The 26,787-nt window shown below is 46.3% G+C and overlaps 1 protein-coding gene across 2 annotated transcripts in view; it reads left to right on the forward strand.

The window, feature by feature from the left end:
- Nucleotides 1-6,086: 6,086 nt before the first annotated feature.
- Nucleotides 6,087-26,787, forward strand: part of LOC138299950 (cytochrome P450 2G1-like) — a 278,392-nt gene continuing 257,691 nt past the window's right edge. For both annotated transcript variants that reach the window (XM_069238678.1, XM_069238679.1), the window contains exons 1-2: nucleotides 6,087-6,387; nucleotides 8,885-9,047. In XM_069238678.1, coding sequence (XP_069094779.1) covers nucleotides 6,208-6,387; nucleotides 8,885-9,047 — 343 coding nt within the window. In that variant the 5' untranslated portion in view covers nucleotides 6,087-6,207. The remainder of the gene's footprint in view (nucleotides 6,388-8,884; nucleotides 9,048-26,787) is intronic.

A 26,787-nucleotide genomic window follows, 5' to 3' on the forward strand; every position in this document is an offset into this window, starting at 1 on the left:
TGGCAGAATGCGGGTATTATCACAATAGAAGTAATTCTTTGCATTAAAGTGGACAACCTGGCATATGGGAAAGTGACAAAAGTCGGGCTCTGTCATACTAAGGTAATTTTTTGCATGTGAGTCACCTTTGGTATATGGATGGTATAAATTGCAAAATTCTGGCACTGGCATATTTTATGTCAAGTTTTGATAAAAGTGGGCACCCATGACAAAATGTTGGCACTAACACAATGGAGATAATTTTTAACATTTGCGGGCCCCCACATTACATTTAGAAAAAATTGTGATCAACTTCTGGGGAACATTAGGTTTCATTGGCATGGACACCATGAAAAGATCTGAATATTTGATGAGTGCCCTTATTGCGCCTATCGCATTTTAGCAAATATATGTAAAAAGTGTACTTTAATATGCATAATTTGCCACCATTTTTTCACATTTTTCTCAGGACGTGGGGGAATAACCTCCTAGAAGAGGTTTTGCTTATTTACTTGGCTCAAGCACTACAATTCATGACAAGTATTATGCCTCAGAACATTCAAAGATCATGTCAGCAGCATACTATAGGTCATATCTAAAATAGACATTTGTCTGTGAATATGCTTTTATACTAATCATGCAGTTATGGAATTTCAGTGATGTTAATTGTTGTGATGTTAGGTCATGTGACATTCCTTCCTGGAACAACTCAGGATCAATGGTCATGTGATGTCAATTCCTGTGATGTCGTTAAGGTTAAAGTGTACTTAATGTCACTTCTGCTACCCCTGGCATTTTTGTGAATCAACACCCATGCATGTGATCAGGAAAAATTCTATTACCCATAATTGCTAGTGATCAAATGACAGAAATGGACTGACACATTTACCCTTGCAGTGCACTTTTATGCAGAGAAGCTGAATGTGAATAACACTTTAAGAAACAGAAGACAGCTTACCCAAAGAACCTTTATGTATGTGTATGTATTACAAGGTCCTGACGGACAACCATGCACGGGGGCATTAGCACAGTATGTTATCACTACATAACATAGTGTGATTCAAATAAAGGGTAGTAGGAGCCCATGGTTAGCACCTTGCTTTCTGATTGGTATATGCATCAAATGTTTGCAAGAGCAACATGGCCTGTACCTTTAAACTTGATAATATATGGACTAAACTTTTTGTGAAGAATTCCAATGAGCATGAAATGTGGATAGCAAAGCTCTCCAGACATGTCAGCCAATATCTAAGTATCTAGGCGGTTAAAGTTGAAAAATCAGAAGAGTTGAAGAAGGCCTGCGTGGCACAGCCTCCCCCTCACCTCCTCACTTTAAGAGTACTGAATGCCTTCATTAATAACAAGACTAGAGAACAGAATGTCAGTGAAGGGTCATGAATGTGCCAAATAAAAAGCAAGTGCTGTAGAACGGAAGGAATATATGCATACAGAGTAAGGGTGTAGTGGACCTCATATTTGATTTTCACAGTAAATAAATCAATATATACTGCCTTTGTTGTCATTTGTCATAATAAACTGATAGGATTTATGGAATCTGATAACAATATTCCTGTACCTGTACTGTTTACCATTATCTCATCACCATAACCACCTCAGACCTCCTATATTGAGCAGAAACTTTGCAATAAATACCCATCAAATATACAGTTGTAAAATCTGAATTATATATTAATTTAAAGTTGGCAAAAGAATATACAACCCCTCCTAAGAGTTATTAATAAGGATTCACCCTCGACAAAGCTTCTACTCCCAGTTTTGGTCAGGTACTCTCAGTTTTGCTCAGTTATGTGACTACCCCAAAACTACTTAGCTATTGCAGTAAGATATGAGAATGGATGTAAAACAATTCCTGTCTACAGGTTTTTGACACAGTGTAACAACAATACACCTCAAAAGGTCTGTTTTCTTTACCACAAGCTTTTTACAATACATGATCAGGTCCGCTCCAGCGTCCCTTTGTTGCCTATTAACTGCCTTCCTGTGTGCCCCAGCATAAGGATATTTACCATCACTTGGGCCCTGGCCTTCTGGCTTAGTGCCCATTCAATTAGCGGCCTCTCATGGGCCTGCACTGCAGTTTTCTTCCCACTTCAAGCTACCCACTTCCTGGTGCTCGCCTCCCCAGTACCCCTCCCCGGATTTATTTAATGGAGGTCACAAAGTGGCCACGTTGCCAGAGTGCAAGCCTGTCTCCTCCTGTCCCTGCCTGGACAGTGCCTAGCACTAAGAACCCTGGTCCTCCATCTACCTACAGGTACTTCGTCTCAGATCTTTGAGAACTGGACCCTGGACGACACAACAACTGCTGCCTTACATCTCTGCCCTCCACAACAGGACAGTTCATTTGCCACCACTGACCACCAGCCTGCACAGAAACCCGTGCCACTATCACCCTGCATCAGACCCCCGGAACCATCTGATGCCTCCTGGTTAATGCAAGATCGCTCTGGAAACACTTCACTGAAGTCTGGGACACCATCTCCACCCCGCCCCAATTAGACCTTCACCACAGAGACATAGCTTAAACCCTCTTCTGCCTCAGACATCGCCACCACTACCCTCAATGGCTACAAGATGAAACACTTGGACCACACCAACAAACATGGCAGTAGCAATGCCATCATCCACAAAGAATTTATCTGTGGCACCACCATCAATGACAAAACCACACAGATCATGGAACACCTGAATGTTCAACTCTACACCAATCACAAAACTACAATCAAAGGCACCCCAAAGCCCCCAGGAATACAGAGCAGCCCCTGCAGCACCATTTAAGTCTTCATCACTCCTCTTACCATTGAATCCAAGCACTACATCTTGCTCAGAGACCTCAACTTCCAAATGGAAGACTCACATACACAAACTCTGCCAACCTCTTTGGAACAAATGGACAACATCAGCCTCACCCAGTTGCTCACAGACCCCACTCACAGAGCAGGACACATACTAGACCTTATCTTTACATCCAGAAACAATAGTCATACGACAGAATTCACTTGGATCGACCACTCTATCATTCACTTCACCATTACAGGGCCACCTCACACCACCCCAAACCTCCCAGCACCTACTTCTGCAGAGGATCAAAGTGACACAAAAGCAATGGATGGACTCAACCAGCATGAAACTGGCAGTCGGGAACCTCAACCCCTGGATCAGTGAGTCAGCCGACCGAGTTGCCCCAATCAAACCAGCTAAACACATCAAACAAGCCAGCTGGCACACTCTGGAACCCAGCACAATTAAACACAGCTGAAAACAACTAGAGAGAAGATGGTGCACCAGCAGAGACAAAACAGACAGTGCCACCTTCAAGTCAGCCCTCAGCAACTACCACCAACATCTCAAAAGATGCAATAATGATGCCCTGGCAGAATGCATCAAGGCTAGCACCAGCCACACAAAGGAACTCTTCACCAGCATCAGAGAGTTTTCATGGCCAACAGCCATTGAAGCCTGATCCCTCTCTCACAGTAACTCTGCTATGCCCTAGCAAATTACTTCCACAATGAGATATTCACCATCTGTAGGAACTTTAAGCCTCAGCCTACTGACCTTCTCAGACTGCCCACCCTTACAGAAGCCTCCCCCGATCAACATCTCACTGTATTGGAACAGCTCACCACACTGGACACCACATCCACAATGAACTCCATCCACTCAGGAGCACTCACCGACTCCCACCGCCCCTTCAAATTAGTAAGCAACAAGATCAGCCACCAACTCACCACCACCCTTAATGCATCATTTACTGCAGCCACCTTTCCTGATGCATGTAAACACACAGAGGTTAGACCTCGCCTTAAAAAACCCTCTGCAAACCCCAACGATCTCCAGAACTACCACCCCCATCTCGCTGCTCCTGTTTCCTGCCAAAGTCTTGGAGAAGTCTGTCAGCCTTCATCTCACATAACACCTAGAGAAACAACCTGTCAGGCCCTTTCTAATCTACTTTCTGAGCCAACCGCAGCAGAAAAACCACCCTGATCACATCTACGGATGTCATCTGCACCCTACTCGACAGAGGAGAATTGGCTGCTGTGATCCTTCTTGACCTCTCCGCAGCTTTCAACATCATTTCCCAACACACTCATCAAGAGGCTGCACCAGTTTGAAATCAAAGGAGATGCACTCAGATGGATTGAATCATTCCTCACAGAACGCAGGCAGAGAATCCATCTCCCCCTTCACCTCAGAACCCAAAAGCACCAGATGCAGCATTCCCCAAGATCCATCCCTCAGCCCCACCCTCTTCAAGATCGACATGATGGCTCTAGCCAACATCATCAGAACCCACAATAGCAAAACCATATCCTATGCCTTAGACAACCAGCTTATCCTCTTCCTCTCAGGTGACCCCACCATAACTAAGAGAAACTTCCACGACTGTATGAAGAATGCTGCAGCCTGGATGAAGGAAAACTGTCTGAATCTCAACACTGACAAGACTGAGTCACTGATCTTTAGCAACCATACTTCTCAATGGAACAACACCTGGTGGCCCACTGAACTTGAGCCCACCACCACACCAAAAGACCATGCCTGCAACCTCTGCATCATCTTGGACAGCAAACTCACCATGAAGCAACAGGTCAACACCGTCTCCTCAGCCTGCTTCTTCACTCTCCCTCTGCATGTTCTGAAGAATATTCAAACGACTCCCCACAAGCACCAGAAAAACCTTCACACAAGCTCTAATCACCAGCAGTCTGGACTACAACAATGCACTGTACGCAGGAACCACCACCAAACTCATGAGAAGGCTCCAGATGATACAGAATTTGGCAGCTAAACTGATCTTCAACCTGCCCAAATGGACCCACATCACCCAGCACTCACACAGAACCTCCACTGGCACTCCATTCAGAAAAGTTGCCAATTCAAACTACTGAAGCATGCCTACAAAGCCCTCCATGACCAAGGATCACCATATATGAACCACCACCTGAACTTCTACCATCCATCGAGAAACCTTCACTCCACTGCCATTGCTCTAGCACAGACACTGTGCATCTGCCATAGCAACAGTAGAGGATGCTCCTTCTCTCACCTCATTGCTGAGACCGGTAATGCCCTCACCACCTCTGAACATCACCCTTGTTCCTGAAAGACTTCACCAAGACACGCAAGACCTGGCTGTTTGACTAAGCCTAGCAACCCATCTACCCTAATGGGTAATAAGCCGCACCCTGGAAATACCATCTGATTGAATGATTGCTTACTTCTTTTGTCATAATTATAATGAAAAGACCAGGCCCATCACATCTGCCATAACTTGTCACCATCAACTAATCAGACCTTTTGTACTAGATTGCCAAAATAAAAATGTATGCCTTCTGTACTGATCATAAGCTTTGCCATAAAGCAACCATCATTATACAGGCATACAATGGCTTGTAACCATCAGTAAATGAGTATAGCTGCGTTAAGCATAAAAATTCAAAAGGCAAAACATGCAATGCACAACTCATTTTGTATAGAAGATATATCTTCCAAAATGAGCCTGTGTTTAAGGAATCTACATTTGGGGAAGTCAAAGACCCTCTCATAGTTCTACTTCTCAAAGCTCTTTTCTTGTTGATAACATATGGTTTCACAGTAAAACTAGACATGAAAAGGCATTGTCAAGGGCATGAAAAACATCCCTCGGGGACTGATGGCAGTGCAAATATTCAGACAGGGATGCTAATAAGTCAATTATGCGATTTATATTTATTTGAGCTTTAGTTCTGTTGGTGAACGCGTTGTTGCTTCATGTTTCTCTAATTCAGATATGCGAGCTTCGATTACGTCTAACCTCAACCTGAGTTCAAGATAGTTTGCCCTCTGATGACTAATGTGTAAACACAAACAAGCACCAACTCGAATCCAGCTGGCTGCCTTCTTAAAAAATGTTCTCTGTACTGGAACGTGCATTTTATAACAGGATTAACATGATACTATTGCATAAGGGTGAACAAATTCAAACATCGCAAATAAAGCTGCACCCAGAAAGAAATGCTGAAGAGACACTTTAAATATAGGGCAGGCAGCTCCGCCTATTTGTCTAGGCTCACCCTACATAACCAGCTGCCCCTGCTGTCATTCTTTGACTTTGCCTTGACCCCCGTACAGTGCTCGGTTGCCTTTTGGCAAGATTCGCGCTATATAAATACGACATACATATATATTTTATTGTGGAATAGACGACTGGGAGATGTAAAAATGATTATTTTTGGAGATTTGACTATCTATCTGCTAAACTGTTTCTTCTGCCTACTTTGTTTCTCTTTTTGGAAATTGTACTTTTGTAGAGGACACCTACCTCCTGGCCCAATCCCCCTTCCTATCTTGGGAAACCTGCATCAGTTAAAAACCAGTTCCATGGTCGAATCTCTGAAGGCGGTGAGTTTTATTTTCCTTTCTATAGCATTTTATGCATCCAAATGACTCTTGTTTCAGATACTCTGGAGAACTCCTCTTCATTTTTCTTTGGTTAGCGTTATTGCTTCTTCTGCTGGCATGATTCAATGTTTTTGGACCTAAAGGTTACATAGTGTGCCTTTAACTCATTTGAGTTTCTATGGTACATTATAATACCCAATCATAAGTTACGTGGTGCATCCTAAAAGTCTGCCTGCTGCAGCACTAGTGTCGTGTGTCCCTGTAGTCTGCATTATGGCTGTTAAACCGAAGACCCAGATTTACTACGATTTACTAATAGTCTGTGCTCGGTTTGCATCATAAACGTTACGGACACTGGTGCAAAGCATTGAATTAGGATTTACTTTCCAGACAAAACTTGCTTTGGACTGCAAAGTAGCTCTAAAAAAATACAAAGTAGCTTTAGACTCTAATTTGTGCCACTTTGCCTCAAGGGGACGTGGTGCAGTTCCCATGCAGCCAAATATGTTTTTTGACACAAAGTTAAATCTACCAAGAAAGGTAGACATGGCTTGGCGCCAAAAATATTCACTTCCTCCAAGGAGGGTAATTTTGGCTAAAAGCTTTCTTTTCTTCAAATATTTCCAACTTTGCATGTGTCTGTGCATTCAGTACAGCATATATACAAATGTGGAAATTTTCCAAATCATGTCTAGGAAAAGTATTTTGTACTGGTTTTGTACCTTTCCAGTACAAAACCTGGGCTAGGCATAATTTTTGATTTCTGAGGCAAAACGGATAGGTCTTCAGTAAGAGTCAGGCCTTTGGAAGTGCGTTTTTATGGTCCATTGTTCGCTACAGCAAAGCTGCTTTAATTAATAGTGACAGCAGTTAACATGGCCAACAAAACTCTATGGGGCGGGATATTGCCGATTTTTGTCTTTCTCTTCAGGGCACTTTTTATAGTCTGAATAAGGCCCTCATTCTAGGAACTTCTCCTATTCAGTTTGCTTCCCATGCCTTTTTACAAACAGGCCGTATGTAAATGTAAATTAAAAAATGTAAATTAGCACTTGTATAGCGCACTACTCACCCGTTAGGGTCTCAAGGCGCTGTACTCATACTGCTATGGAACCCCTCCTGGCTTTTCCCTGTGAGGCACCCACTCCTGAGCACCCCCAGGGTGAAGCCAGGCATCCAAGCACTGTTGGGGCCGTTGTGAAGATTAAGCAAGCTATTGCCCAGAGTTGCAGAGTGGGACCCATGAATTAGATTAGGGACCGAGGCGAGAATTATCTGGTCAAGGGGAATTGAGCCCAAGACCTGCCGAAGCAGGACTTGAACCCTGGTCTTGAACCAGATCTCTGCTTCAGGGTCTGCCACTCTAACCATTGAGCCACACTTATCCAATTCTCTTCTATGTCCGATGAGATGGTAACTTATTATACCCCTGTAATACTGACATCTAGTATCACTTATATGGAGTAGCAGTAATAAACTTTCCAGTGTTCTAGGCCAGTTATACAAGGCTACTCGTAATGAGGGCTGAAGAATTTTAAACTGAACACAGTTTGTGGGGGAAGGGACTCAGGAAGGTGTTAAAGGCAAAAATGGCCTGTAATTTCATGGGGGTGCACATACTCACACATGCACACTCACTGTCTCACCCACATGCATTTATGCGTACACACACAAACATACATACACCCATTTACAACATGCACTCACAAATATACATACATTCATACATACACACATGTACACATGCACCAAATATTTACAGGGCCACAGCGGTGATCTCAGCTGGCAGGAAGGAAGCATCAGTGGTCCCTGATGACTGGGACTGCTGCGCCTGTTCATTTGCTGACCTTGTTATGGGTCAGCTACTGAGAGGAGGTGGCAGTCCTTTACACGCCACAGGGTGGGATGGGGATCAGTGATAATGCTTTCCTCACCCACTCTGAGATGAACGCCAATGCTAGACACTCAGCTCTGTGCTCCTCATGGCTTAAAACTGAAGCATCCAGGCTATCATTGATGCTCCCCCCACATCATGAGGAAGAATGCCACCAATTAGTTTATCGGGCTGAGAAGGTCACACCCACTGGGCTGTGTGATCATCATCCCAGCAAACTTTAACTCAGGCAGCCAGGCGCCAACCCATTTAGCACAATTATGACGTATGGCTACCTGACCTGAAAATTAAGTGTGTTCGTCAGGCTGAGCAAGACACTCTTGACGTTTGGAAAAAAGTGGAGGGGCCTTGTCCCTCCACCTTTAAGTATAGGCGGTCACTGGTTAAAGGGACGAAAACAGCCAAAAATGAAGTTTAAGGCTCTTCAGAAGGAAGAACCCCCATCTCTTTTGTTGTTTCTCTTCCTCACAACTAATTTGGGCTTATGCAGTTCTAAAAAAGCCCAGTATGCATTAAGTGGAGCACCACACTTTGCTGTTTCTGAAAACCACATCTTGCCCTGCTTTCCCCCTCATTAGACTTCTCTTTTTTTGAGCCCTGCAGCTGAGTGAGAAGTACGGTCCAGTGTACAGCCTGCACTTGGGCCTCCGTCGAGTGGTAATACTTTGGGGATATGACGCAGTGAAGGAAGCCCTGGTGGACCATGGAGATGATTTCAGCGGGAGGGGGGCTATACCTGCCATTCAAACTGTTATCCAAGATTATGGTGAGTACCTTTATTAAATGACAGTGCTTTACAAAAATAACAATCTGTATGGTCATCTCAATTCAACTGTATATTTTGGTTTCACTTCTACAATCAGGGAAGAGGTCATATATTGAATGTGACTGTGTGCAATAAGTGCCTGTAAACGTGAATCTATTGTCCACATCAAAGGATTTGTTTACATTGCTCTGCTAGTTTGGCATCATAGCGAGGTGGATGTTAATGTTTGGGGTACATAAATGTTTGCATGTGTGGTTACCAAAGCAGTGGTGATCATTGCAGAAATCATCTCATTTTGTATGTTTCTGTTATTATTGTAAATATTGTAATTACTATTATTATTACTAGTACTGGTACTACTAATAAATTCTAAGTATAAAACAGTTCTACAGTGGGCAAGTCTTTTAAACTGGGCCAAGCCAGTTGCTGCTCTGGGAAATTGGAAGGAGAGGGATGCGTGTGATGCAGAAAATGTACTGCTAGACATGTTGAAGATTTTCTGGGAGGTATTAAAGATGGGAGGCTACTTTCTCCCACATGCAGAGGCAGCCATTGCCATCAGATGTAGCCAAGCATTCTGCTCAAATGACTGGTGAAGTCAACTTGTGGAATATTCACCTCTCACATTGCATGTATTAGACAATGGGCCAAACTCACTTCCTGGACAGTAGTCTAGTGGCTCCTACATAACAAGATCAGATAGGGAGTATACATTTACTGTCCTAACTCTACACCTACTTACCTTGTCTATATTAGTAGTTGTTAGACCTGGCAGGCTTAGGGTGGTATTCCCTCCACCATTTTGCCTTCCTCCTCTATTTTCTGCTGATCTCGTTTTTGCTTGCCTTCGGACTCTGCATACTCTGCTGCTGCTAACCAATGCAAAGGTGCATGTGCTCACTCATTAAAACATGGTAACTTTGGCTTATCCCCACTTAGCACATTTAATTTACTTATGAATCCCTAGTAAAGTGGCATTGCATGAGCCAAGGGCCTGTAAATTAAATGCTACTAGTTGTCCTGCAGCACTGATTGTCCCACCCACTTAAGTAACATGTCACAACCTCTCAAGCCTGCCATTGGAACATTGATGTGCAGGTTTAACCTTTATGCAGACCTGGCAAAATAAACCTTTTACCAGGCCAAAACCTTCCCTTTTTAAACATGTAAGTCACCCCATGGTAGGCCCTGGACACCCCAAATGACAAGGTGCAGTGTATTCAAAAAGTAGAACATGAACTTTTAAGTTCTACATGTCCTGATGGTGAAAACAGTTAAATTTTATTCACTACTACAAAGCCTACATCCACCGTAGACGGACCCTGGAGTTACTTTATTACATTTAATAAACTGTGATTTTCAAAGGGGGGCAGGTAAACAGTTAATGTTTGGTGTCTTTGTAATTGTAATTAGAAATCCTAACTTACTTTGAAGTTGTATTAAATTGCAATTTTGAAAATGCTACTTTTAGGAAGTTGGCGTTTTCCTACCTTAGCATTTTAGTGTATGTAGCCTGTACCTGGGCCACATGACTGAGTGTGGCTGACAGTTGAGCTTAGTGTATTCCTCTTAGACAGCCACACACAATAGGTATGTTAGGTGTGCCTGGATGGGTCATCACTGGCAGAAGGAAGGGAGGAGCTGGGCGAAGCTACATTTGCACTTCAATGGGCTGCGTCCTGGCTCCACACAAAGGGCTGCATACCCCCGTAATTATCGTGGAACCAGGACAGGGAAGGAAGGATGTCTGGGGACTTTAGAGGGAAACCTTTAGAAGCTTCTCCACATCAAAGGCACACTTGGGTATAAATACCGGAACTCAGACACCACCCTTCAGTGCTCTTCTGGACTGTGGATAATCAGCCAGAAACAAGGACTGCTCAGCTGCTTAAGGACTGCTACTCTGCCTGACTACTGCCCTGTGTGACTACTTCTATGCTGTGCTGAATTGGTGCATGCTGCCCTTTTGGCTAGGTGAGTTGGGAGTGGACCTGTATCCTGTGAGCCCAGAATCCAGAGTGACACCAAGGGTGAGATTGCTGGTCTCCTGATCTGAAGCCAAGGGACATAACAGTCTTTCAACAACCTTGCACCTGCACCTGGACTCTGTTATTTGTGAGTCTACCCTGCTAACTGATGCCACCACAGTCCTGAACCCTTGCAGCTTCTTTAGATCCAGTGGAACACATTTCCTCCATCATTCAGAGCAACCCGAAGCAGAGCCAATGCATCGCCGCTACTGCGTGGATCAGAACCGCAACAAAGACCATCACCGTATCAGAACAGTTGCTGCACAGTGCACCTTTGGTGTAGGCCCCTGCATTCCTAATCGAAAGCAGCCTCGATGATGAAGCTGGACTCCGCATCGTACCCTCACTGTTCTTTGGAACTGACAAATCGCCTTGACTGAACAATACATCCTGAACTCAAGACTTTGCATTGCAAGCCCTCTTCGATGGGATCCTCAATGACGATGCATGTACCCACATCGCAGCACCTTGGAACTGGATCATTACAATGCTCCACAAACCAGGATTCAAAGTAATCTGTTTAGCAAGCATAATGGGTTCCTGAAGCTGGACAATGCTCTAGTGCAGTCGGCCTGATCTTGTGACTCTGTCCTGGTCCATTATGAACAGATATCCACAGATGATGCTTTACCATTTTTGGCACTATTTTTCACTGAAAACCTCAAAATGTAATATCTTGGTTCTCCCAAATATGATTTTTGTTGTTATGGTCATGTTTTGATTTTGATTAACAATTACTCTTTTTTTCCAACTCTGTTTTGGGCTCCTTTTTGTGGCGTGTTTTCACTGTGTTACTGTTTGAAGGGTTGCTCAATTACTTTACACATTGCCTCTGAGGTAAGCTTGACTGCTCTGTGAAAAGCTACCTGAAGTTGATTTAGGGTTTGCTTGTGACTTCACCCTGAGAGGAATTGTGGTTTCGCATTGATAAAGGTTCCACCCCCTCAACCAGTAACCCAACTTCTTACACTAGTGTGTAGTGGAGGTTGTTCCTCTGCTGCGTCGATACTACAAATTGGACATTCTGGCATCGGATCTGTTGACTGCGTGGAATTTTTCTGCCAGTCAAGTGCTGGAAGAAACAGAACCATAGCAACTCTGAATTAGTCACTAACTCAGCAAACTTGAAAATGGGGCGCTCGAAATCTGCAGTGTGGACAGGAGGCTAAAACCAAATGCAAAGGGCATTACTTACTGTCTAAAAGGATTCAGTGTGTGAATATGTTCCAGAACTGGTGTTGAAGTACTCCAAACTGAATAAATTGACCAGGACACTGAAATCAGTAAGATGTATCCAAGTACAAGTGTCAGAAGAGAAATTGCTCCTAGGCAAGGCCACTGGATCAATGTGGCTCAGCAGTACAAACATAAGCTGCAGGGTTGACTAAATTATGTGGCAAGAAAAGGCAAATTGAGCAGTGTAATCACATTTTGATTGTATTACTGCATAATTTTTCCATTTGTCACATGTTAACACTGAATGGGCAAAGGTTTAGTTGACTCTTGCTCTAGGCAAGACTTCTGGTTTAGGGATGACAGACCTTGACAGGTCTTTTGTTTGTAGGTGACTAGGCCAATCGTACAACAAGTCGCAACTGTCATCTCAACCCTCCCGGCTCACAAGCAGTACCTCACCAAAGCCCAGAACAGTGGAAGCCTTTACGCATGGACTCAGGACTACGACATCTCAGGGAGGTTGTGGTTAAATGGAGATTACCCTTTTCTCACATGAACATCATGTCTCAATCAAACACAGGCAATGAAGGAGATGCTGTAATATTATATGGGCTACAATGATTAGGGTAATGAACATTTCAAGAAACAGAATGGTAAAAATGAGGGTCATGAACACAAAGACCCCCACTATCTTGCAATAACATGTTATATGAAATAGATGTGAAGTAGGCCGTACTACCCTAGCACAATGACGCTAATCTCTAAACTTAAGAGAACTAGGTGTGTTAAATCAAATATGCCAGTACCATGTCCATAAGAAGAGCCCCCCCAACCCTTGTTACCTTGGAATGAGGTCTTTAGATCAGAGTCCGTGGGGAAAAAAAGACTGGGTCAGCATCAAGGTGACGTGTAGCATGTGTAGCATCAATGGCATCTGGTAGGAATCACCCTGATTATCTTGTCTGTGTGAGGTGTATTTATACAGATCTGGAAGGGCCCCTGAGGCATGTATGTTCCCAAACAATAGGTAAGGAGGCATGCTTGGGGCCGCAATTATATAAACAATTCCCTGAAAAGGTCAATGTTGTCACAGTCACACGAAAGTGGGAAAGTACTTAATGTGAGTACCTACGAATCTCATTTATCGTTGACGCTGATAGTGACTTTACAGAGTGACACTGATAACATGAAACTAAAACATCTTCCTAACTATAAACATGGCAGCCATCTTGGAGGAAATAATTAAATAAATGTGCTAACACAGAGCAAGCTAAGTAGGTTAAAAGTCACTGGGTGACGTGGTGGGCACCGGCCTGCATGCCAAAGGCTAAGCTAAACTCCTGATTCCCATTAAAACTAAATAGGATCCACTACACCCTCCCCATTGCCGGAACAAGTATGATGCCATACCAAGGACGCCAGAGAAAGTGAATTAAACCAAGCTAAAATGCTCTTGACTAAAACAATCTAAAATCATATTAAAATATAACTAAAATCTAATTAAAAACTTGTTAAAAATAGCTAAAACTGACAAAGAGACACATGTCAACCCTGACAACCACAGCAGGCCAAAGTCAAAGGTGATGTTGGCAAACTTTAAACTTTAGAATAGGCCAATGGTCAAATTTATCTAACAGTAGTCATGACCTTGAACAATGTCTTTGAAGCCATCAAAAGGAAAGGCATTCAAGAAAGAAGCCACATTGTCAGATATTAGATCGATGACAAGATTGACAGATGGATTGATGGAACAGTTGTGGACAGCAGCCTCAGGATCTCCTGCGATGGCAGAACCATCCAAAGTGCCCAAAGGAGCCAGACAGTCCATCAAGGGCAGCTCGTAAGTAGCCTCAGTCTCATAGGGCATGACTGTGAATGAACCCTCATTGGGAACATCAGCAGTTTCTTGTGCACAGGCAGCACTAGTGTAACAGCAAGGCACACCGAAGGTAGATGTTTGAAGAGGCACCAGATACAGTGAAAGACTGGTTACACTCACCATAGGACTGGTCAGAATGACAATGACCTTTCATGCTCCAATTCCTCCAGCAACGGAGCACCAAAAAACGATAGCATGCCCCCGCGGCACAGTTGGGCTGGTGGTAGTAGTTCCATCACTCCACCTAGCTTGGAAGGTACAACCACTGCATATCAGTAATGTGAGAAAACAGAGCTGATTGCAGAGGCCCCATAACTTTTTGCCCCCATTTTCCTCTTTTTGCTGGTGTTTTCCTGACTTTGATGGTGCCCTGGGTACTGCTAACCAGTCCCAGGGCCTGTGCTCTGTGTAAAATGGATATGCAAATTAGGCTAATTATAATTGGCTAAGTTAACCTACCTATAAGTCCCTAGTATATGGTAGGGCATGTAGGTTTAGGGACCACAGCATAGGTGGTGCACACCTAGGTGCACTGCTGAGGTGCCCAGTGTCATTTTAAAAGCAAGCCTGCCTTGCTGGCTGCTTTTAAATTAAAGTTATATGCAAATTCGACTTTGGAATTAAAGGTACTTCCAAAGTCTTAAACTACCTTATTTTTACATATAAGTCACCCCTAAGGTGTGCCGTATGTGCCCCTAGGGCTGGGTGCCATGTAACTATAAGCAGGGACTTTATAAAAATAGATTTATAAGCCCTGGTGAGGTAAAAACAGCCAAATTCGTTTTTCCCTCATTAAAGTAAATGGCCTTCATAGGCTAGAATGGGCAGACTTTATTTTAAATTTTAAAGTCTCCTTAAATGTTACATACCAAGAATTTGGTATCAAATTGATTGTTGTAATAAATCCCACAACTTCCAGTTGTTGGATTTAATATAACTAGTGCAGGTAAAAAGTTTAGACTTTACCTAAAAAGTTGCCAATTTCAGCTCTGCATTGTTTTTGCTGCTGTGCTCTGATTGGCCAGCCTGCAGCAGCTTCTGCCAGGCTACCTTGATGAGGTGTGAAGTGGCCTGACTTCACACAAAGGAATGTGCTTGGGGAGAGAATCTCCCCTCAGCAGATGGTGAGGCAGGAAGGGGGAGGGCTGCCAAACTGGTCTTCAAAGGCAGAGAAGGACATTTGGAGCACCCAGCAACACCCCCACATCCTGCAACCCCAGACAATTAGGTGCCCCCTTGATTAGATTAGGAGAGGGCAGGAGAGGGGTGTGTTTATGATTTTTAGCCACACCAGTGGGTGGGCTCAGCCAGATGTAACCTCCAAAAATCAGATTCATCCATGTTGGATTTTTAGAGACTGTTGCCTTCTGGGATGGATTTTTGCCACACTTCCCAGGAAGTGGTCATCACAGGGGGACGACCCTGTCCCTGATTGGAGAACCAGGGCCCCCCTGCTTTTCACCCAGGAGCAAGGATAAAACTGGCAGACCTGCACCCACGCCTCAGATCCCCTCCAGAATTCAACAAGAAAGGAACTAAAGAAGAAGAAGGACTGCCCTGCTGGACCCATGGCCTGCACCTGGACCCTGCACTCAGAAGGACTGCACCAGCTGCACACTTGGGCTTCACCACAAGAAGGACTTTGCCTGGCTTCAACTGGTTCAAGGAGGGACTCCCTGTTTGCTACAGGTGAAAAATTGCTAACCAGAGTCCCCTGCACCAACTCCTGAAAGAAGCGACCAGCTGACCACTGCCCAGTGGCCAAAAAGGAGTTTGCGCCAGGTGCATTCTGGGAGTTGAAGTCCGCACCCCCAAGGACCATCACAGAACTTCTGGACCCTTGGGGTGAGCTGTGGACCCCAAAAGAACCTTGAAAGAACATCTGGGTGAAGCCCCAGAAGTTTGGAAAAGATTGGAGAATTTTTGAAAAAAAGCTCCATAAAGTGACCGACCCGACGCGGAAATTCTAGCCGGCTTGCCTCAACCGCGACCCGGCCTGACTTCGTGGTTCGTCCCGGTAAAGAAAAACATCCAAAAAAGAGACTAAGTCCGAACGTAAAAAGTTGACCGGGACCTCCCAGCCATCGTATCCGAGAAGGGCTCCATGGACGTCGGATCAAGATCCAGGTTTACCCCGGTCGAAGGATTTTCATCTCGAAAAAACGACTAAGTCCGAAGGTAAAAATCACCACAGAGGAAACCGACTTCGCGTATCCGGACAAGGGCTCCAGGAGGTCGGATTCAACTGGCAGGTTCGTCCCGGGGAAGAAAAACATCAAAAAAGAGACTAAGTCAGAAGGTAACTTTTTAACCGAGGCCTCCCGCGACTTGTAGCCGAGCAGGGCTCCATCGCGGTCGGCCTGAAAGTTTGACTTTGCCCCGGTCCTGGTGCAACCAGATGACCCGATTGGCGCTTTTTGTTTCTAAGCGCTAGAAAATAATAATACTTTAAAAATTCATATCTCCGGTTCCCCTGAACCGATTTTAATCGTTTTTGTGTCATTTTAAAGATAAAAATATAAGCAATTTTTATAAATTGGTTTTGGATTTTTAAACTGTTTCCTGTGTTTTATTTAATTACTGTTTTGTGATATTTGAATGCTTTACACTTTGTCTCCTAAGTTAAGCCTTGACGCTCAATGCCAAGCTACCAAGGGTAGAGCTGGGATTAATTTACTGAGACCTAACTGTACCTATGTGGAGGTTAGTGGCTTGTTGCTAGGTGTAGGTACCTACCTGCCCTACCAATAACCCATTTTCCAACATAATTGGAAGCAGCGACGGGATCCTGTACTTGTGTTCAATATCACGTTACAGTTTTGGGTAAAACAAATTAAAAATCCTTTAAATTGTCCTAGTGCAAAAATTGTTTTTAATTTGGATTAATTTCAATTATTGAATTTTTGTAATTTTTCTAAATTCTTGTTTCCAATTTTTGCAAAAAGTTTTTGTTGACACAAAACTAGGGAACCATGGTGCTTGATCTGGCTAGCCTACCCACACTGACAGTAGTCCAGCTTAGGGGGTTGTGTATTGAAAGAGGGTTGCCTGCAACCACTGATCTCAGGAAGCAAATCCTGATCACATCCCTGACAGCATGGGCTGAGGCCCAAGAGGTAGAGTCAGAAGAAGCTCCAGAGGAGGGAGAAAGAAGGGAGGATGCAAGCTCTAACCACTCAGGGGAGGGAAGGCATCTGAGCCTAAGTGAGGATGAGGAAGAACGGTCCTCAGTAAACACAGTCACTAGGGGCAGATCCAAAGCTAGTGGTGGGAAGGGGGTCCTTTCAGGAGGAGAGAACCCATCCATCAGAGAAAGAGAGCTGGAGGCCCAGCTAGCATACATAGCTTTGGAAGCAGAGAAGCTGGCCCTAGAAAAGACAAAGTGGGCATACAAAGAGAAAAGAGATGGAGGCAGCGATAAAGAAGCTGAGGTGTCCATGGGTGGGGGAGTTTGCCCCAGATTACCCAAGGGGGTAGTTCCTGCTTATGTAGAGGGGGATGACATAGATAAGTGGCTGGGGGCCTTTGAGAGGGCACTCCAAATGAGAAGGGTTAGGCCTCAATACTGGGGTTCCCTTTTGTGGGAGTTAGTCCCCAACTCAGGGAGGGATAGGCTTCTGACCTTAAGGGGGGAGGAGGCAGATTCATACCCTAGTATGAAGAGGTGCTTAGCCAAGAAGTTTGGTCTGACCCCAGAGCAATATAGAATGAAGTTCAGGGACACCCAGAAGGTCAGTACCCAGTCTTGGGTTGACTTTGTGGACATTTCACTAAAGGCACTAGAGGGCTGGATTATTGGTAACAAAGTAGATACTTATGAGGGGTTATACAATCTGATCATGAGAGAGCACATCTTGACCAATTGTACCCAAGAAAGGTTACGCCAGCATCTAGTGGACTCTAAGCAGACCAACCCTAGAGAGCTAGGGGAGGCAGCTGATGAGTGGTTGAGAACCAGGGTGGTTGTCAAGTCCCAGGGGGGAGACTCCAAGAAGGGGGGGACAGGTCCCCAAAAACCTAAGGAGGGAGGTGGTAAGCCCACCACAGAGACTCCCTCTGTACCCCAGAACCCTAAGAAGGAGGAGAGTAAATCCCACTCCCACTCTGACAAGCAGAGACAGGGAGACCCAGGGTTAAAAAAAACTCTTGGACAGTAGGGCTTGCTTTGACTGTCAGCAGACAGGTCACTTCAGAGGAGATGCAGCCTGTCCAAGGAAGGTGGTTAGCACTGGGCTGTCCAGTGTAGCCATAGAGGAGGATTCCTCAGATGATGAAGTCCTCCTAGCATTGAGCTGGGAGACAGGACCAGATGGTAAGCTGGTGATCCCTGAGGGTGGGAGTAGGCACTTCCACCACATTCAAGTGAATGGGATCCCTACCACTGGCCTGAGAGACACCTGTGCCAGTCACACTATAGTGAGTGACCGGTTAGTGACCCCAGACATGTATGTCCCAGGAAAGACAAAGAAAGTCAGGATAGCCACAGGGGAGGTCACCTCCAAACCTGTAGCCATAGTGCCCCTAGAGAGGGAGGGTATCCTTGACTGGATTAGGGTGGTAGTCAGTGCTGACCTTCCCCTAGATTGTATCCTGGGCAATGACCTCCCAGAGGTGAGTCTGGTCACAGATGGGGTGGTCGCCCAGGGCGCCCCCCCAACCCAAAGTCCTGGGGAGTCAGTCCCTACAGTTAGGAGATAGGGGTCCCCAAGAAAAGGAAAGAAGAAAAGGGAGGGTAGGCCACTCTTAAAGAGAGTTCCAGGGAGCCAAGGGCCTTCTGCCCCAGTAAGGGGGGAGCCCAGAGTTGGCACTGGTGAGGCCTCACCTGACCCCAAGGACGTCCTGAGTAGTCAGGCAGCTGTCCAGATGCAAGGTGTTGCCCCTGCACTGACAGAAGGGAGAGTGGAAGAAGGGTGTCTGCCACAGGAGGTGGTAGCCCCCCACTCTAGACAGCAAGAGGGGTGCCAGGACCCCAAAGTTGCCCCTAAAGCAGCTCAGCCACCTGTCAGTGGAGAGCTTAGGGTGTGGTTCTGGGTACTGACAGCTGTCAGTAGCCTCTGCTGGGTGCTAGCCTTCCTGGCAGCACTGTACTTGGCCTGGGAGGCAGACCCCAGGGCCAATAGCAAAGTAGGCCCCCTGACCCTATTGGTCATGGTGGGGTTGCTCAAGTGTTGGGTGACCTCTTTGGGTAAGCTAGGTGTTGCCCTAGCAAAGTTTGGAGTAGGGGAGGTGGGCACCTCACTACTCAAGTTGGCAGAGAGAAAGGAGGATGACCCCCCTAGAGGAAAGTTTCAGTTTGTGTTGGGTCCTTTTACTGTTGGGATGGCTTCACTACCCATAGGGAGTGACCCTGACAGGAGGATATAAGGCAGAGTAGGCCCTGCAAAGGGACAGCCAGTTTTCTTCACTGTCTTCCTCGCCTAACAAGCCAGGAAGACTCTCCCAGGGTTGGGCTGAGTCTCCTGGGCGTGTGGGCTGGGGGGGGGGGGGGTTGTGTGAGAAAACAGGGCTGATTGCAGAGGCCCCATAACTTTTTGCCCCCATTTTCCTCTTTTTGCTGGTGTTTTCCTGACTTTGATGGTGCCCTGGGTACTGCTAACCAGTCCCAGGGCCTGTGCTCTGTGTAACATGGATATGCAAATTAGGCTAATTATAATTGGCTAAGTTAACCTACCTATAAGTCCCTAGTATATGGTAGGGCATGTAGGTTTAGGGACCACAGCATAGGTGGTGCACACCTAGGTGCACTCCTGAGGTGCCCAGTGTCATTTTAAAAGCAAGCCTGCCTTGCTGGCTGCTTTTAAATTAAAGTTATATGCAAATTCGACTTTGGAATTAAAGGTACTTCCAAAGTCTTAAACTACCTTATTTTTACATATAAGTCACCCCTAAGGTGTGCCCTATGTGCCCCTAGGGCTGGGTGCCATGTAACTATAAGCAGGGACTTTATAAAAATAGATTTATAAGCCCTGGTGAGGTAAAAACAGCCAAATTTGTTTTTCCCTCATTGAAGTAAATGGCCTTCATAGGCTAGAATGGGCAGACTTTATTTTAAATTTTAAAGTCTCCTTAAATGTTACATACCAAGAATTTGGTATCAAATTGATTGTTGTAATAAATCCCACAACTTCCAGTTGTTGGATTTAATATAACTAGTGCAGGTAAAAAGTTTAGACTTTACCTAAAAAGTTGCCAATTTCAGCTCTGCATTGTTTTTGCTGCTGTGCTCTGATTGGCCAGCCTGCAGCAGCTTCTGCCAGGCTACCTTGATGAGGTGTGAAGTGGCCTGACTTCACACAAAGGAATGTGCTTGGGGAGAGAATCTCCCCTCAGCAGATGGTGAGGCAGGAAGGGGGAGGGCTGCCAAACTGGTCTTCAAAGGCAGAGAAGGACATTTGGAGCACCCAGCAACACCCCCACATCCTGCAACCCCAGACAATTAGGTGCCCCCTTGATTAGATTAGGAGAGGGCAGGAGAGGGGTGTGTTTATGATTTTTAGCCACACCAGTGGGTGGGCTCAGCCAGATGTAACCTCCAAAAATCAGATTCATCCATGTTGGATTTTTAGAGACTGTTGCCTTCTGGGATGGATTTTTGCCACACTTCCCAGGAAGTGGTCATCACAGGGGGACGACCCTGTCCCTGATTGGAGAACCAGGGCCCCCCTGCTTTTCACCCAGGAGCAAGGATAAAACTGGCAGACCTGCACCCACGCCTCAGATCCCCTCCAGAATTCAACAAGAAAGGAACTAAAGAAGAAGAAGGACTGCCCTGCTGGACCCCTGGCCTGCACCTGGACCCTGCACTCAGAAGGACTGCACCAGCTGCACACTTGGGCTTCACCACAAGAAGGACTTTGCCTGGCTTCAACTGGTTCAAGGAGGGACTCCCTGTTTGCTACAGGTGAAAAATTGCTAACCAGAGTCCCCTGCACCAACTCCTGAAAGAAGCGACCAGCTGACCACTGCCCAGTGGCCAAAAAGGAGTTTGCGCCAGGTGCATTCTGGGAGTTGAAGTCCGCACCCCCAAGGACCATCACAGAACTTCTGGACCCTTGGGGTGAGCTGTGGACCCCAAAAGAACCTTGAAAGAACATCTGGGTGAAGCCCCAGAAGTTTGGAAAAGATTGGAGAATTTTTTAAAAAAAGCTCCATAAAGTGACCGACCCGACGCGGAAATTCTAGCCGGCTTGCCTCAACCGCGACCCGGCCTGACTTCGTGGTTCGTCCCGGTAAAGAAAAACATCCAAAAAAGAGACTAAGTCCGAACGTAAAAAGTTGACCGGGACCTCCCAGCCATCGTATCCGAGAAGGGCTCCATGGACGTCGGATCAAGATCCAGGTTTACCCCGGTCGAAGGATTTTCATCTCGAAAAAACGACTAAGTCCGAAGGTAAAAATCACCACCGAGGATACCGACTTCGCGTATCCGGACAAGGGCTCCAGGAGGTCGGATTCAACTGGCAGGTTCGTCCCGGGGAAGAAAAACATCAAAAAAGAGACTAAGTCAGAAGGTAACTTTTTAACCGAGGCCTCCCGCGACTTGTAGCCGAGCAGGGCTCCATCGCGGTCGGCCTGAAAGTTTGACTTTGCCCCGGTCCTGGTGCAACCAGATGACCCGATTGGCGCTTTTTGTTTCTAAGCGCTAGAAAATAATAATACTTTAAAAATTCATATCTCCGGGTCCCCGGAACCGATTTTAACCGTTTTTGTGTCATTTTAAAGATAAAAATATAAGCTATTTTTATAAATTGGTTTTGGATTTTTAAACTGTTTCCTGTGTTTTATTTAATTACTGTTTTGTGATATTTGAATGCTTTACACTTTGTCTCCTAAGTTAAGCCTTGACGCTCAATGCCAAGCTACCAAGGGTAGAGCTGGGATTAATTTACTGATACCTAACTGTACCTATGTGGAGGTTAGTGGCTTGTTGCTAGGTGTAGGTACCTACCTGCCCTACCAATAACCCATTTTCCAACAAGTAACTACAGCAGTAGTATCCCGCCAATCACTACCAAAGACACAGAAAGCCGCCAAACACACTGGAAAAGTGTGAATGAATGGCTGAAGGAATGACTCCCTAGACAGCCTGGAAGATGGACACAAATCTAGACCCAATAGCCTTGAAGAAATGGACAACTCCCATAGTGCTCAAAGCATTGAATATTCTGGATACCAAATTCTTGGGGAAGTTGGTATTTAGTAGTGGTTGTATCTCGGCTGATGATCTTGCTGTCTGGAGAGCATACGTCTCTCTAGCCAATGTCAATGCAACTTGTTTCTGGAACAGTAGTGCCTTTAGTCTGCTCTGCTTGTCATCATTTATATTAGTAGTATTAATGTGAGGCCACATTTCTGCTACTCTTATCTCTTGTGTGGGGCAGTATAAAACATGTTAGCAACACGTTACGATCTTAGAGACTGAAATTGCATAGGAAATCCCTGGTTTCATACCTCAACAGCTTTGGTCGTTTAGCACCACATAACTTCCATTTGAAAGTACATGAAATGCTAGACGAATCAAAGGGACAGGAGTACCCTTCAGAAAACAGGCCAAGTTTGCGACCCCCCCATTGCAAAGGCCAGGAAGAGACAGCTGTTTGCAGATCATTGAAAAACTAACAGTAGTCCCACATTTGCTTTTGCTAAGAAAGACCTCTGTTTTGCCATTATATTCAAAGGGCAACTCCTACTCGTCTTTATTATAGCTATCGCCTAGCCGCTCGTATCTGCCCACAGCAAGATGTTTCAAGCATTTTGAAAAATAAAAAGTGGGAATGGGCAGATTTATAATGCCATGTACGAGCCAAACTTTTGATGGACTTTCTGGAAGCATGAAAGGCAGATTTAAAATCTTTTCTATGTGAAGCATGGTGAAACTTGCTTCCCTTTTAGCCATTATCTGTTGTTCCCTGGATAAATTAAAAGAAGCAAACAAGTCACTACAGTAAATATACTTCCATCGAACACGCCCGCTTTTCAGAATCTGTAGTGTCCAACCTAGCTGCATAATGGAACGCAGCTGACTTTGTCCATTGTGTAAAAAAGACATATCATTCCGAATGATGTCTATCGCAGATGACACTATGGGGGTCATTCTGACCTCGGCGGTAAAAGGCCCTTACCCCCGGTCAGAAGTCCGCCATTATACCGCCGCGGTAAACCGCCACGGTCATTCTGACCTCCAACTGGCAAACCGCCAAAAACCCGACATCCACGGAAGTCCGCCTCATCAGCGGGCAGCGATAAACTGGAGATGACCAAACCTCCACCGTCACGCCAACAGAAATACGCCCATGCCATTACGACCCACGAATCCACGCGGCGGTCTTTCAACCGCGGTATTCCATTGGCGGTACACACCGCTGCGGTCAAAATGCACACACCCTTACAAAACACAGCCACATTGGACAATTCAAAATACACACACCTGAGACACATACACCCAACACTCCCACACACCCATCACCATATAAAACACACACCCACATCACCCACAAACCCCTACAAATCGAAATTCAGAGACAAGGCGCAATACACAGAGAGAGAGCACAGGGAACGCAAACCACAACACACACAGGAACCCAACATCATCACCCACACCACATCTACGCACACATCACCACACACCACCACTCACATTACCACAAACACCACCCCACACCTCATCCACACCACCCCATGGCACCCCAAAGACACCCCAGGTTCTCGGACCAAGAACTCAGGGTCATGGTGAAGGAAATAATAAGGGTAGAGCCCCAGCTCTTCGGCACACAGGTGCAGCACACCACAATAGCCAGGAAGGCGGAGCTATGGCAAAGGATCGTCGACAGGGTCAACGCTGTGGGACAGCATCCCAGAAATCGGGAAGACATCCGAAAGCGCTGGAACGACCTACGGGGGAAGGTGCGCTCGATGGTGTCAAGATACATCGCTGTGCAGAAGACTGGCGGCGGACCCCCACCCACTCCACCCGACTTCACAGCATGGGAGCAAGAGGTCTTTAACATCCTGCATCCTGACGGCCTCGCTGGAGTAGGCGGAGGAATGGACTCTGGTAAGTCTAATCTCAACTACTTCACCCCCCCAACCACCAGCATTCCAACCCACACCCCCACCCTCACCCCCAACCCCCCAGCACACATCCTCCCTGCCAATCCTCCCTGCCAATGTCTCACCAGCACAACCCACCCAACCCAACACCAAACCCTGAATGCCAACACAAACCATGGACACCCATCACCTATGCATGACCACTGCACATACCCATCCCCCCCCCGAAACCACCCTCACATCTCCTCCCACAAGGGAATGCCAGTACTGGGGGACAAGGGCACCCACAAATCGCACGCGATGGCACACACAGAAGCAATAACCATACTCTATTACCCCTGCAGGGCCCGAACGCCAACACACCGCCACGGAGGGTCCAGAGATGTCCATCCCACCCCCAGAACAGGCCCCCAGTAATGACAGCAGCTCTGTCGACCTAGAACCTGATGACCAGCCCGGACCATCGGGGACCTCTGGACAGTCGGTTCCCCACACACAGACACAGGCCACAGCAGACCTAACCCACTCTGGGAATATCAGCACAGCTCCCACCCAGCGGGCCCATGCCTCTGTCTCCAGGATGCGTCAATCAGCGGTGTGTCCGCCACTACAGGGCACCCAGGCTGACCCACCACCCCAACAACAACAGGGACCTGGGGGCAGTGGTAGTGGGCACACCGTCCAGGGGACAGAGGCCCGGGGAAACAGGGGAACTGGGAGGGCTGCTGTGCGACAGGGGGGGGAGGACAGGCCCAGGGAACCGACTCTCCAAGAGGCCCTCACCACCATCATGGGAGCATACCACCACTCCCAGGAGACGATGGCGACGGTACTGGCCAGGTTCCAGGAGATCCAGGCACAGCAGGAGGAACGGTACATGGGGTTCAGAGACGAACTCAGGAACATCGGTTCCGCAATGGGGACCATAGTCCTGGCCCTCAACCGGATAGACACCACATTGTGGGACCATGTGGCACTCCAAAGGGCCCCTGTCACTAGCCTGGACCTGGAACAGCCTACCACCTCCGCCGGTGCTAGTGGACAGGAGGCCCCCACACAACGACAGGCCACCAGAACCCCACCTCCTGCTGAAGAACAACCACCCCGCAAGAGGAACCTGAGATCACAAAAGAAGACAGAGTAGGATGGCAAGACCCCCGCCAGCATAATACACCCCCTGATGTCATCCCACTGTCCCACATTGTCACCCTGTCAAACCTTAAACAGCCCCTGCTCCATCCTTCCACAGGCATATGGACAATGCACCTGTGAAACTGAGAACTGGACTCTGCCATGGACATTACTCCACCCCCACCCATCACCGTTTTACTATAATGGACCTATATGTAGCACTAAAAATAAATCACTAATTGCACTTCAAAAATCTGGAGTCTGCTTGTATTCTTAACAAATGTATTACACATAACGGTTCAATAATGTTCAGTTACAGTGTGATGACAACATACCAATGTCAATGAGCTTTAGTCCATGGGCAAACAAAGCAGAAGTCACGCAGTGGGTCATACAGCTCTGAAAAGGGAAGGGAAAGTCAAAAATCTGTTAAAAGGAACTGGGGGGAAACACAGAAAGTAGAGATGCAGGAGACTGTAAGTAAATGTAAAATGGCGTGGGTGATTCTTACCTGCGTGCTACTGAAAGTACTGTTGTATAACTGTGTCCCTGTTGTCCGTGTCGTCCCCGTCGTCTTCCTCCTCTTCACTCTCCACAGGCTCCACAGCTGCTACAACACCACCATCTGGACCATCCTCCTGCAGGAAAGGCACCTGGCGTCGCAATGCAAGATTGTGAAGCATACAGCAGGCCACGATGATCTGGCACACCTTCTTTGGTGAGTACATTAGGGATCCACCTGTCATATGCAGGCACCTGAACCTGGCCTTCAGGAGGCCGAAGGTCCTTTCTATGATCCTCCTAGTTCGCCCATGGGCCTCATTGTACCGTTCCTCTGCCCTGGTCCGGGATTCCTCACTGGGGTCAATAGCCAAGGCAGGTTGGGGTAACCAGAGTCACCTATTAGCCACACACGGTGTCTCTGTAGCTGTTCCATCACATAAGGGATGCTGCTATTTCGCATGATGTATGCGTCATGCACTGACTCAGGGAACTTGGCATTTAGATGGGAGATGAACTGGTCAGCCAAACAGACCACCTGCACATTCATCGAATGGTAATTTGTTCTGTTTCTGTACACCTGCTCATTGTCTTTTGGGGGTACTAAAGCCACATGGGTCCCATCAATGGCACCAATGATGTTGGGAATATGTCCAAGGGCATAGAAATCACCCTTCACTGTAGCCAATTCATCCACCTCAGGGAAAACACTGTAGCTCCACATGTATTTCATCAGGCCAGACAACACTCTGGACAAAACCTTGGAAAACATAGGCTGAGACATCCCTGATGACATGGCCACTGTTGTCTGAAAAGACCCACTTGCTAAAAAATGGAGGACTGACAGAAGCTGCACCAGAGGGGGAATTCCTGTGGGTTGGCGGATGGGGGACATCAGGGCTGGCTCCAGCTGGGCGCACAGTTCATGTATAGTGGCTCGGTCAAGTCGGTATCGAAGTATAATATGTTGTTC

This window comes from Pleurodeles waltl, chromosome 6, assembly GCF_031143425.1.
Source record: "Pleurodeles waltl isolate 20211129_DDA chromosome 6, aPleWal1.hap1.20221129, whole genome shotgun sequence".
Taxonomy (NCBI): Eukaryota; Metazoa; Chordata; class Amphibia; order Caudata; family Salamandridae; genus Pleurodeles; species Pleurodeles waltl.